The following is a 12,957-nucleotide window of genomic DNA, read 5'->3' on the forward strand; positions in this document are numbered from 1 at the left end:
CACCTGGAGTCGTGCAGTCTCTCTGAACAAAGTGCAACCCTGGGAGCTCCTCTGTGTGATTCAGGTCAAGTCAGTATGAAGGCTGGTACAGCCACAGGGCTCCCGCCACATGGGCACAGGCCGGTAGTGGTAAAGTGCACATCGGGTGTTACCTTAACACTGCATGTAATGTGCAAAAACTCGACACTGGTTGCTGCAGAAGGACCACACGTCCCCTCTGAGCTGAATTATCTTGACTAGGAGTCACTCCTCTTTACTTCTTGGACCAGGAAGGTTCTGGGGGCATAGTCCTCTTCCTTATGACCTGCTAGTGAGGCCCTCCCTTCTACGCCGTGTGTCCCCTAGCATTTTATCAGTCCTCGTGCACATGGCAGAAGCCCTTAGCATACAGCCCTCATTTAGGGAAAAATAAATAAACCACAAGTTGTTCTGCAAGGTGGATGCCATTCACAGCCTTGCCTTCGTCTTGGGTCATTACCGCTAAGCTGGTGATAAGCTGCTAATAATTGCAGGTTGTTGGCACATGCAAATTGGAGCAGGAGCATACCAAAAGCATCAGCTGGGTCCTGCTGGGGGAGCTGGCATTGAGCACTGGTGACAAACTGTTCTTGGGGCATCTGCCCTCTGAAGTCAGCCTAATTTGCTCAAGAGCATCCAAAGGTCACCTCTTGCTGGGATTTGGTGTTCGTAGCTCTTCAGGATTGGGCTGCTTATTCCAGTGAAGCTTTGGCAGTTGTTTCCTTTATCACCTGCAAGTGTGGTGACGCACACGATGACTCTGGAGGTGTTGGTTTAGATATTTATTACAGCATGTGGTGATAGTGCAGGTGTGGATTGCCTCTCCCCTCTCCAACCGGGGCACTGTGCTGCATGCTTGGCCTCGTGCCGTGTTCTTGGCTAAGCTGGTGCCCCGATCAGGCTGGGGCTGAACCAGGAACGGAGCAGGAGACCCGCTCCAGCTGCTCGGCTTGGCCTCCAAGCAGGGCAGCCTCTCATACATGTGCAAGCGGAAAGTCTTTTCATTTATTATTGGCTACATGGGAAAGTTTTACTCCTTCCAGCACTGCGGTTCTGTAGGTGTCGGGAGAGCCTCTGCCTTGGTGTTTTAGTGTAAAAATGGTTTCCTTCAGTTTATCTTGAATCAAGTCTCAGCTGGACATATTTAACCCAAGTGAAACTAGTTGAAGGTGAGGTGCCCATAAAAAGCACTTGTCCCAGTTGGATTGAAACAGTTATAGAGAGGTATCTGGCTGGCGGGGAACGCTCCCCTTGCACTGCTCCAAACTTACCAGTTGTTCTCGACGATTTTTGGCAGGTTCAGTGGCAGCAGTTGTATTTTCAGCAAATGAATAACCCTCTTGTTGCTTGAGAGGTTCCTCCGGGTTAAAATCGGAGCATGCTGAAGGATTGACCTGAGGCAGGAAAGGGAAAGAGGATGAGCAGTCCTTGCCAATGGTGGTGCTGTTTCTTTTGGGCAAGGCTTGGGGCTTCCAAGGCTCTTAAATGGACAAACATAAAATTAAAAAAAATAATAACCTTTGAGGAGCAGCACCTAAAAATTCATGGAGAACATGTTCTTCCCAAGGATACTTCTCCAGGCCATATCAGGAATCTCAGCCCCTTCCCTGGTGTGTGTCAGAATTGGTTTTGGTTTTGATCTTGGTCACACACAAACTGCCAGCACTGGGCAGGCAATTGCCTGGGGCTGTTACTGTGGAATGAAAACAAAAGAGGGATGTGTTACGGCAGTTCCCCCTCTACCAGATCAGGGTGGTTCTCCTGTGCTTGGCCACCCAGTTAGTTTTAATGCACTTTCTCAGGGAACAGCACTTCCCACTGTCCTGAGCCTGCTTGGTTGCATCTTAATGCGCGTTTTGTTTGCTAGAAGGGATTCGCCTGTTATTAATTTCCTCCTCACGTCCTCTTGCAGGTAGCCGAGAGACTGCTTTCACCTACGCCGTTAGTGCTGCCGGGGTGGTGAACGCCATCAGCCGGGCTTGCCGCGAAGGAGAGCTCTCCAGCTGTGGCTGCAGCCGGACTGCCCGGCCCAAGGACTTGCCCCGAGACTGGCTGTGGGGCGGCTGCGGGGATAACGTGGAGTACGGGTACCGCTTCGCCAAGGAGTTTGTGGATGCCAAGGAGCGGGAGAAGAACTACGTGAGAGGCTCAGAGGAGCAGGCGCGCATGCTGATGAACTTGCAGAACAACGAGGCTGGTCGCAGGGTAAGACGAACGCTGACCCTTCCCTGTTTCTGAGGGGCAGATGCAGAGATTGTGAGGTAGCTGGATGTCACGTTCCTTGGAGGTTTGGTGAGGGACAGTCCAGACGTGCCCCAGTAACTCCCTTGAAACAGTGTATGGTCTCATTTCCTCTATTTTTACGGATAGCACAGACAACGCACAATATGATGTTCCAGCTCTAAAGGCTGGCTTCCATTGACAGCTAAAGCCAGTGAGTTTGGGGTCTTCTGAGATACTGGATGGCACGTGTGCAGACCTGTAAGCCCTTACTAAATAAACCAGGTGCTCTAACAGCCCACTTTCCAGGTCTAAGTCTCAGAAATGTGCTTCCCAGAGCTGCCAAAAGGACAGGGTGATGGTAAAGAGGACAGTCTGTTGGCATGTGGAGTTTTTTTCTACTGCCATCATTAAGATTTTGGGGAATATAAGGCCAGAAGCAAACATTGAATCAAGCTGCCTGGCTGTCTCTTAAACTTACACCTTGCTTAGACAACTTGATATTGGGCAAAATAAATAATTTGCACCAAGGCAACAGACCTTTTCTGAGAAGATGCATGGTTTTGATCTGCAGACCTCTAGAGATGGAGAATCCATCACCTCCTTTTGCAGTATGCTACTGTCATTAATCACCCTCACTCTTTCAACACTGTGCATCATTGTAATTTAAATTTATCCAGCATCAGCTTCCAGTTGGTTCGTTTTCTGACTTTTACAGATAGATTGAAAAACCCCTTAGTAAACAGAATCTCCTCTCCTTAGAAATATTTATCTACTGTGGTTTATTCACCACTCCTTGTTTTGACAAACTAAGTTGAGAACTTAAGTGTTTCTCACTTGCAGATGTTTTCAACAGTCATCAGATCATTTTTGCGTCACTTCAACGTACCCTTTCCAGTTCCCATATCCCTTAAAATTCAGGTACTAAAATTACCTGTCGAGTTCTGGTATTGGTCTCACTGATGCTGTAAACATAGGTGAAGTTGCCCCCTTGTAATGCATTCAGTGTCTGTGCATCTGCTTTTCATGCAATTCCTCCTTTGGTGATTAATAGCCTGGAAGGTGTAGCATCATTCATATGCTGTACAACTCTATAACCCTGCTTCTTTCCAAATGTAGGAAGAAATGCCTGAATGTTTTTGCTTTCTCCACAGAATGTTTAAGAATTTTATCCATTCCTCTCTAGTAGCAAGCTTTTCTAAAGTTAATTTTGTTTCTAATCCATATTAAAAAATCCTATTAGACGTACTTAGCCTTGCTCTTTTACATGTTCTTAACTAATATCCTTAGTTTCCTTAGCAATTTTATGCCTTTTCAAACTTCTAATTGTTACTGAATTATCTTCCCCTTTCCCATTCATGTGTTGCTTTTCTGCATATAATTTCAGCTTCCTTTTGCCACCAAATATGTTTGCTCTGGTTTTTGATTGTGGAATTGATGTGTCAGGTTGAGGCTCTGCACATACTCCATACTCCTTTTGCAAACTCAAACTGAGGTAAACTTGCAGGAGGTGGAAAATGGTGGACTTGAAAGCTCTGGAACTCAGTGGTTTTTGGTTAGGGTATTTATGTATTTATTTATTTAGGCTTGGGAGGGCAGAGGGTCAGCGTTTGCTTAGAAAGGATGACCGTCCCTCCATGGAGCAGTAGCCTAAATGGGATATTCTTCGCCACATTACATACTTTGAACATCTTGTGTATCTGGAGTCATGAACTTGGATTACTACAAATCCAAGTCCTGTGTAAAATAGGAAGCGAATGTGTTACCAGCATTTTTATCAGCTGGCCCCATGGCCTTGAGAGAACCACAGACAGAAAATGACCAATAGTTTGATGGACGGCTGAACTGTAGCAACGTCTTAATTAGAAGATCAAGTTAGAAGATACTTGCTCTGCAGCATGGCTAAAACATCACCATGTCGTGTTATTCTTGTTATACGGGGAAGAAACCGAGCTGTGATTTCTAACTATGGCATGGTTTTAGATGGAAGAAAGCTTTGTCCTTTTTTAGGGATGCAGCTAAAACCAGTTTTATCCTGCCTTTACGACAGTGCAGAAAGTTGAATAAGCTGTGCTTGGAGTGCTACAGTGCACATGCTTCTCTGGGCTCTGCAGACGAGACCCTCAAGGTGATTTCTTTGTCTGCAGTTCGTGCAGGACCTGAACAAAAGCTTTCCTAAGGGCCCAGCAAAAGACAATGTTATTTCAAGGTTGGTTTTGGTAGACACTGAGAACAGATGGCCATAGAAAATAACCTTAGATTAGGTGAACAGAAGTCATTTTAGATTAAATTGAATGGAACTATAAACCAGTGTGTAATTAAGCTTGTGGATTAACAAACTCTGATAAACTAAGGGAGCCGGTTAGTAAACTCAGCAGAGGAGCTCAATGTGGAGGAGGTCTGGAACTTTTTCAAGTCAAAGATGCTAAAGCCATTACAATTCTGCATGCCAAGCAAGAGGAAAAAGCTTGTAGGAAGAATATCCAGACCTCACTGAATGAATAACTACCACAGAGAAGCTATTAGGAATAGACTGAGAGCTTACTAAGAATGGGAAAAAAAAGAACCGATAGCAAATAAATAACAAAACGCTCTGTCTTAGAGTTCAAGAAGCGTAAAGATGAAGTGAGAACAGTAAAAAGCAAGCTGAGTCAGACCTTGCAAAGGGTAGTAACAGAAATAGCAAAAGTTTTTTTTAACTTAGTGAATTGGAAAAGATGGGAAGAGAAGAGACTGCTATTCACTGAGAATGGGGCTGAGTTTAAAGACAGAGTAGTTATGGTCCCTGAAGTAAAGGAGTGCTTTACCTGGGGCTTCAAGGCAGAATGGGGTGTTGCTTGTGCCATATGTCTGCTGCACAGCGGAGATGTCTTCTTCTGTCCTCAGCACTCCTGCCTAGGGGAGTCAATGGTTGCGGTGTAGATTTGTAAATCCCCCTGGGCCTGTATTTTTGGGGAAAGCCAGGCACGGTGCTCTGGGGGCAGGCAATGGCTGATGATGCTGGTATCCTGTGGAGGTGAGGAAGGCTTGAGGAGGCAGCTGCTGTGTTCAGACAGGTAGAGAAAGAGGAGCTGAGCAGCGAGTACTGAAGTTTGGGGCCAGGAGACCTGGGATGGGTGGGACTGTGCAGGGGGCTGCTGACAGAGAGGTGTTTAGGATTGGATTGAATGATTCAGGTGGGAGTCAAATGGTGGCAGCAAAGGTTTGGAAGAATGGAGGGCTCTGGAGTAAGTGGGACAGTGGCTTTGGGGTGGATTGAGTGGATGAGGAATTGGGGGTAGTGAGAAATGGAGATGCTGGGATCAGCAAAGGAGATGAATATGAATCGACCTGGCCTGAGGCAGCTCTGAGATGGCATTGCTACAGGTTCCAGGGCTGTCTGGTCAGGATCATATTTGGCCAGTACAGGGCAGCCTTTGCTCTTGTCTCTTAAAAATGTGTTGACATGGCAGTGAAGGGAAATTGAAATTATTGCCACCAAGATGGAAGCAAAAATCAGGAAGCTTGAAGCCCCCAAGTCACAGGGAGTGCCCATTTTTTTTCGCTGGTGCTCTGAAAGAGCTGGCACCTGGCAGCACAGGCAGTGTGACCTTGGCAGCGTTTACAGGAGGACGTGGGGGAAAGGACATTTCAGGCAAAAAGGGAAACAATCTGACAAGAATTTCTCAAAGGTTGATCACTTGGTCATTTAGAACATCACTGATTTCCTGAAAGGCAAAACAGATCCAGTAGGTCTCGTTTAGATGAACTTCTGTGAGACAATTCATGTATTTCCCACGTGGAAACACATGGTTAAATTGGAAAAGATAAGGAAAAATACAGCAACTGTGGCATGAATGAGAAACTGGTTTAAGGGAAGATGTCAGTACGTTGTGTGAAAGGATGCATATTGATCTTGACAGAGCTTAATTAGCAGAATTCTTCAAGGACTTGCTTGAAGGCCAATGCCTAATATTTTTGTTTCTTGGCCTTGACACAAGAGTTGGAATGGGCCGATGAAATTTGCTGCTGATGGTGCAGAGGTGGCAGGTATTATGAATATAGAGGAGAATCTAAATTTTGTACAGCGCCTAGTGACATCCAATAAAACAACATTAAGACCGTCATTTCAAGGTCTTGTATGCAAAACGTTTTTAGTCATTAGGAAATAAGTAGAAAAGAGTGGGATGCAGCAGCCAGCTGCAGATGTAATGTGGCTCGTAAGGTGGCAAATATCCTGGAATGTACTAGGGAAAGTCTTTTTGAAAGACATAGGGGAATATTAATGCCATTGTATTAAGATCTCGTAAGGCCCCAAAATATTGTGTGCTCTCATATTCCCAAGCAAAATGACCTCAGACTAGAAAAGGGTTGTTATGGTTGACCCAAGGGATAGGAATCTTTTCCTAAGAAAGCAGGCTAGAATAGCTTGCCATGTTTAGCCTAGCAAAGTGAAAGCTGAGAGAGGATGTGACTGATGTCTATGTTAGTGAGAGAAATAGTAGGGAAGGAAAAGTACTTTTTAAGCAAAAGGCCAATTTGGCTCAATGGCAAATGGGCATAAAGTGAATACATTTAGGCTGGGAATTAGAAAAAGATACTTTATCATTGAAACAGTGATCAGAATAATGGTGCCTGAAAACCAAATTGCTTTTAAAAGGGCACTCAATACTTTTAAGGAAAACGTTACTTGAAGTGGTGCCTACAATAGCAAGAGATCGTACTTAGTAACCAAGAAGGCCCTGTCTAGTCCTACATTCCTAAATGTTAAGTTTTCACTTCTGAGATTCTGGTTTTGGGAGTAGGAAGATGCATGTGTAACTCCATATTCCTGAAACCGGTGCTGCAAGAAAGGGGTGAGGGAAGGAGACACAGCAGTGAGCATTTGCTAAGTGACTGCCAGCTGCTGTCCCTCATGCAGCCTTGCCCTGACTTCTTGGCCAATGTTTGAGTTGATGATGTCTTCTGATTTTTGGCAGGTGCCCCCACTCGGTTTCATCTAGGTGAGATGGTTCTCCTTGAACCCTGAGGAGCTTTGATGGCAGGAGAGAAGATTGTCCCTGCTCTCAGTGCTTCTTGGAAGGAGCCGACAGGGCTGGGAAGGAAGCTGAGCCGTTGTAGCTTTCAGGCACTCCTGACCCCATCACCCTTTCACTCCACGTCGCAGTCCTTGTAGTAGTGCTCCTGGCTTTATTGCCCTTGTTTATTTACCTTGGCTGTTATCTCAATACGCTCTTTCCTTCCATCTGTCTCTTTTTTTCCAGTTGGGCTGCATTACCCTCTCTTCTTTCCCCCGCGTTCCTTATCTGTTGCCCTTGTCTGGCGGGCTGTGGCGGTCAGTCCTTCCGCGCTATTTACCCAGTCAGCATATGGCAGGCCTCAGTCATCAGTCACTCAGCCCAGTGCCAGAAAAGCCTGGAAGGGGGTCTGGCTAATTGACCACATAGGAATTCCCCATTAATTCTCTTCCCGTTCCCATTCTTGCGAGAAAAGAATTGGAAGAGAACTTGGGCTTATGGGAAAGGGCTTTAAGCCTTTCCATTAGAGGCATTTTCAACCTGCTTAAGTGGCACGGCCATCGATCAGGCCCTGCCTTCAGAACTACACGTGGGGTCTGTTATTCTTTACCTTGACCCTCGCCCAGTCAGAAAGGAGTTCTCCGGTTTCCTCCGCTTTCTCCCCATCCAGGCAGCCAAGGGGGAGAGCCATTTAGAGGGTAAAGCTGCGGTTACCTCCGCGGGACGTTGATAGTGGGAGCTGTGGGGGGCTGAGCGGCACCATGCTTACCTGTGATAACTGGTAGGGCTCGCGTTCCCCTGCACGGCTATTACCCACATGGGCCAGATGTTTTGAGCATCAGTTGCTTAAAGCCAAGCCAGAGTGAACTCAGTCCCATGACATTAGCTGAGAGGGATCAAGTTGCAGTGTTTTTCTAAAGGAACAAAGCCCAGGATTAGGAAGAACCATAATACTTTATAAAAACATATGCAAGGGCAAGAGAGGCATGAGTGGCCTGGGATTTGACAGAACCATAACCGAAAAGTGCTAACACAAGCTTATAACGAGCAGGCTGGCAATGCAGCGAGGATATAGTAAGTGTCTGGGCCTCGGGAAATTCAGCTGTAGCTCTGTCTGGTGGTAGTACAGCAGGAGTCCTTAAGTAACGGCGTGGTTGGTCCTCTGCAATTACTGTTCAGTCCAAGGCGAGCGCTTAACTCCCAGCCCGTAGCTGTTACACTGTGCTGTGAGGCATTGCCTCAGTAAATTGAGCTCCAAGGAGCAGAACTAAAGCTTCTCTGTTTTAAGGACTCAGCCCATTGACTTCCTTGGGAGCTGGGTTGGCCTCCATGTGATTTAGCCATTAAGCCCAATTGAATCTTCACTAGCTGTCAAAAGCACTAGGTGTTTGTTAGACCGGGAGCAACCAGTTGTTTCAGGAGAACTCTGACCTCTCCCTGCTGGTCCAGAATGCAGTCATACGCAGAAGGTTTTGTTTGTAGGATTGCCTTAATCACCCATTCCTTGGCAAGTGAATGCAGAGAGCTGGGAAACCTTCTTCGGTGTCAATGAGTGAGACAGAAAAGAAGCTTCTGTCTTTGGCTGCTTTTTTTCAGCAGAAAGCCTGCTAGAAGGTGTATTGCCGTCTCCTTCAAAACATCCTTATTTTTCTCATGTTTCTTGATCACCCCACCCCAGATACAGCTGGCGCTAATTTTGCAGCCGATGCCAAATAGCTCTGTTTGGCATGTGGGATCTGGCAGAGGCGCTGCCCTGCAAACGTGCAAGAGGCAGGATGGCCATGGGAGAGCAGATGTGAGCCTCATACGTAAAGTGTAAAGAGCTCTGGAAGTCAAATGCTGTAACACTTGGTAGCTCTGATTGAATGTGGATGCCAGCTCTTCACTTTGTAAACTCTGTAAGTTCCTGTTGGTGCTGACAGGATCTCACATAGTCTGTAGTGTGGAACCTGTATCTGAAATTAATGGAAAGAACAAACCTGACTTGCACTTCAGTTTGTTTTCGTAGGTTTTGAGCTTTGTTATTCTAAAATGTTTTTTTATTTTCTCTCTCTCCTACCAGCTAGTGCGAGAGGAAGGACTGTTTTCCTTTACGTTGCATACTTGCTCTACTGAGGGTTTAACACTCACTGGCCTAAATTCTTGAGACTCTTTGTTAATTTTGGTTTTCTGCCTTGCTGCACGAGATGCTGCCTTTTCAGGGGTATGATGCATCTACAGCTCCCATAAACCTCTGAAAACGGAGCTTAAAGTATCTCAGAAAAAGACGGCAGTGAAAGGTTGTGTTTGCTTTTTGGACTGTATGTCCTCCTGTGTAGCGCTGGTGGTTGTAGTGTAGTGGAGTATCTGGACACGAGATGGCGCAGATTTGCAGCCAGGGCTTGCTCCTCAAGCAGAGGGACTGAAGAGCTGTGAGTGTCCCTGTGTCCGTGTGAAGGCGTTCATCTCTCACACCTCCACTACCATCTCTGCTCCTTGCTCTTTGAAAAACAAGGACTCCTCTGGGAACCGCAGGAGGAAAGATCCTCGGCAGAGAGAGGGGGAAAGGCTCCATGGATTTGTTTCAAAAGGATGCAGATGTATTTCTAGAGCGATAGCATCAGTTCCTGTTTTAGCTGACGGGAAATGAACAGGTTCCCAGGTGTTCCCTTGTATCAGCTATGAGGGGAAAAACATGCAGTGTGGTGGTCCATGAGATGTGGGGAATTTCCAGAAACACAAGTATAGGGCTTTCCTGTTCCTGGCCGTGCCATCAAGCTAGCAATCTGCCAAAGGAAAAGGTGGGGTGGGGGAGTTCTGGTTAGAGGCAATGTGACCACACACAGAAATATTTAGCGAACGGGATCGCAGCAGGAGGAAGAGGAGACTTTTGTCTGTTCTGAAGGGCGAAACAACAGAAACGGGGGGATAATCAAAGCAGTTATGAAAATGTGCTGATGAATTCATTATAATGAATGCCAGCTGCCGGCGTAGCGCGAATGAATGCAGCGTTGCCTGACCGCGCTCCTTTCCCCGCAGGCAGTGTACAAGCTGGCGGACGTGGCCTGCAAGTGCCACGGCGTGTCAGGCTCCTGCAGCCTCAAGACCTGCTGGCTGCAGCTGGCCGACTTCCGCAAGGTGGGCGACCTGCTGAAGGAGAAGTACGACAGCGCCGCCGCCATGCGGATCAGTCGCAAGGGCAAACTGGAGCTGGTGAACAACCGCTTCAACATGCCTACGCAGGAGGACCTGGTCTACGTCGACCCCAGCCCGGACTATTGCCTGCGCAACGAGACCACCGGCTCGCTGGGCACTCAGGGCCGCCTGTGCAACAAGACCTCGGAGGGCATGGATGGGTGCGAGCTGATGTGCTGCGGACGGGGCTACGACCAGTTCAAGAGCGTCCAGGTGGAGCGCTGCCACTGCAAGTTCCATTGGTGCTGTTACGTCAAGTGTAAAAAGTGCACAGAGATCGTTGACCAGTACGTCTGTAAATGAAAAGAGCCACCAAAGCAACAAATCTATATTATATAAATCTATATAGATATATTTTATATTTGTATAAATAAACAGATGATGATAATAATTAAAGAAGCTTATTTAAGAGACATTTTGGTTTTGAAATTTCCCCCCTCAGGCCGGCAGGTTTGCCATCCCTCCCATTCTGCTGGGGAGTTTGTCTTTCAGTGCATCTCCCCTTGGAGGCTTCAGGCGGGGCAAAGAGGCTAAGGAGGTGCTGACAAATGAAACGCCCCCTGCACACACATGTGCACACACACACATACCGCCACCATTTCATTACAGACACAAAATCAGCAGGAAGGAGAAGGGTGGGTGCTCTCTGCTATCTGGGCATTACATCTCAGTATTTTGTGTTGTTACTGGACATCTTAGATTACAGCCAGGCATGGCAGACCTGGTAATCTGAGTTTCAAGCCCTGCTGCCCCACTAAACCCACTGGGGATTTTGGAAACAATTCTTGATCCTCTAAAGGGCTTTGTCACATGAGAGGGAAAGTTAGCCAAGGCTCATGCACAAGAATACAGCTTAAAATGCAGAGTCTTGTAAACCATTCCTGGACGCTGGACAGCCAGCAACGTGGTGGTGGAAGGTTTGCATGCTGCTGTGAGGAAGGATGGTGTGATCTGTGGCTGGCTGGTGCACAGCCTGGGAGTCCACCTGAAGCCATCCCCTAGCTCCTTGGTGCCGCCTGGACAAAGGGGAAATCTGTCCAGCTCAGTCTACATGGCTATATACAAGAGGGAGAACATTTTCTCCTTTAATCCCATGCTGAAACTTAACTTGTCATTGTAGAGGAGAAGCTGCTGGTGCCCAGGGACATTTGTGAAGGAAATATACTTCGTATTTTTTCAGTGGTCAAAAGTTTTTCACGCGCATGACTGCATAAGCACGCCTTGTGCTGCTGCCGTCCTTCCTCTTTGAAGTGGATGCGGTGCTCACCTTGTTCAGTTCTGTTAAATCCTCCTCACCACCGTCCCAGATGTATAGTTTTTCTTTAACATTAAACACCCCTCCATGAGATTCCTTTCCCTCTGTTGCTTGTGTATATGTGTATTTTTGTTTTATTCTTTTGGGGAGTCTTTTATTTTGCTGCTTTGTATTTCAGAGTCTGGAGGCCATGCTCTTCCACAGTATAAACTATCCGCAGTTAAGTATGTTCCCAGAACGTGGGCATATGGCCGCCAACGGGAGTCTTTTCTGTGCTTTTCGTTGGTAGTGTGAGGGTATAATAAAATCATAGTAGGGCAGAAGCCATCACCAAAGCCTGCTAATCAGTGTTACCACTTTGGAATTTCAGCAGAATCCAATTCATAAAGCAGGGAACAAATGCTGTTCCTAGCACAAGACGTTTCCTGTGCCTCTCAGCATCTGCAGAGTTCATTTGCAGTCAGAGAACAATCAAGAGAAGCCAGTCCCAAAAATACAAGAGTTTGCTAATGTACACCCTCTTTCTTACTGACATTCCAAGGTGGTTTTTTTTAACTGTAAATTTTAAAATGCACAAAATATGCCAATAAGCAAAGAGGCAGTCATGAAGATTATTATTTTTATATTAAACCTCTGTTTCTTATAAAGCATTGCAGTTTTACAGATTCCACCATTTCAACCACCAGAGAAGAATTTATATGTACCTTTCATACTTCAAATATTTGAGGACTCCAGAAAAGCACAAGGAAGAAAAATTATGTTTAATAATTAGGAGCTGTTGTTTTTTTAAACCAATGTGTCCAGTTTTTATTTTATTTTTTTTACTCCAACAGGCAATATATTTGCTGGCATCCCAGAATGCAGTTTCTTGGAATATAAACAGTGGCTTAGATTTATTTTATTATATAAAATCCAAAGCCAGTGGTATTGTAATTCAAAGTAACGGAAATAGTTTTCCATGCATGGAAAAAATGTGAGTGAAATGGCCTGATCCAACTCCCATTAAACTTCAGTGGGAGCTGGACTGAGCCCAAGATCAGATCAAATGTGTGAGCTATTCACTCCTGGGATACTATACGTTTCTAGCCCGGTAATAAAACTTGCTCTACCTTGGATACATCTAAAAGGACCTTTCCTCCCACCACCCTCACCTCATGTTCTTGTCCATCCTCATTGCATCAGTCCTTAAAGGTGTCAGCTATTTGTATATGGCACCCTTAGGCATTGTTAATGTGTCTAATAATTCAAAATGATTTCATTTGGCCTTCCCAATAAAGACCACACGTTTAAGGG

General features: G+C 46.1%; 1 protein-coding gene across 1 annotated transcript in view; it reads left to right on the forward strand.

Annotated features, from left to right (window-relative positions):
- WNT5B (Wnt family member 5B) overlaps positions 1-10,822 on the forward strand; it is a 70,507-nt gene extending 59,685 nt beyond the window's left edge. Inside the window, exons 4-5 of the mRNA XM_040562546.1 lie at positions 1,931-2,223; positions 10,254-10,822. Of these exons, the coding sequence (XP_040418480.1) occupies positions 1,931-2,223; positions 10,254-10,712 (752 nt within the window). The 3' untranslated portion in view covers positions 10,713-10,822. The remainder of the gene's footprint in view (positions 1-1,930; positions 2,224-10,253) is intronic.
- The last annotated feature ends 2,135 nt before the right edge of the window (positions 10,823-12,957 follow it).

This window comes from Cygnus olor, chromosome 1 (genome assembly GCF_009769625.2).
Source record: "Cygnus olor isolate bCygOlo1 chromosome 1, bCygOlo1.pri.v2, whole genome shotgun sequence".
Classification (NCBI taxonomy): Eukaryota; Metazoa; Chordata; class Aves; order Anseriformes; family Anatidae; genus Cygnus; species Cygnus olor.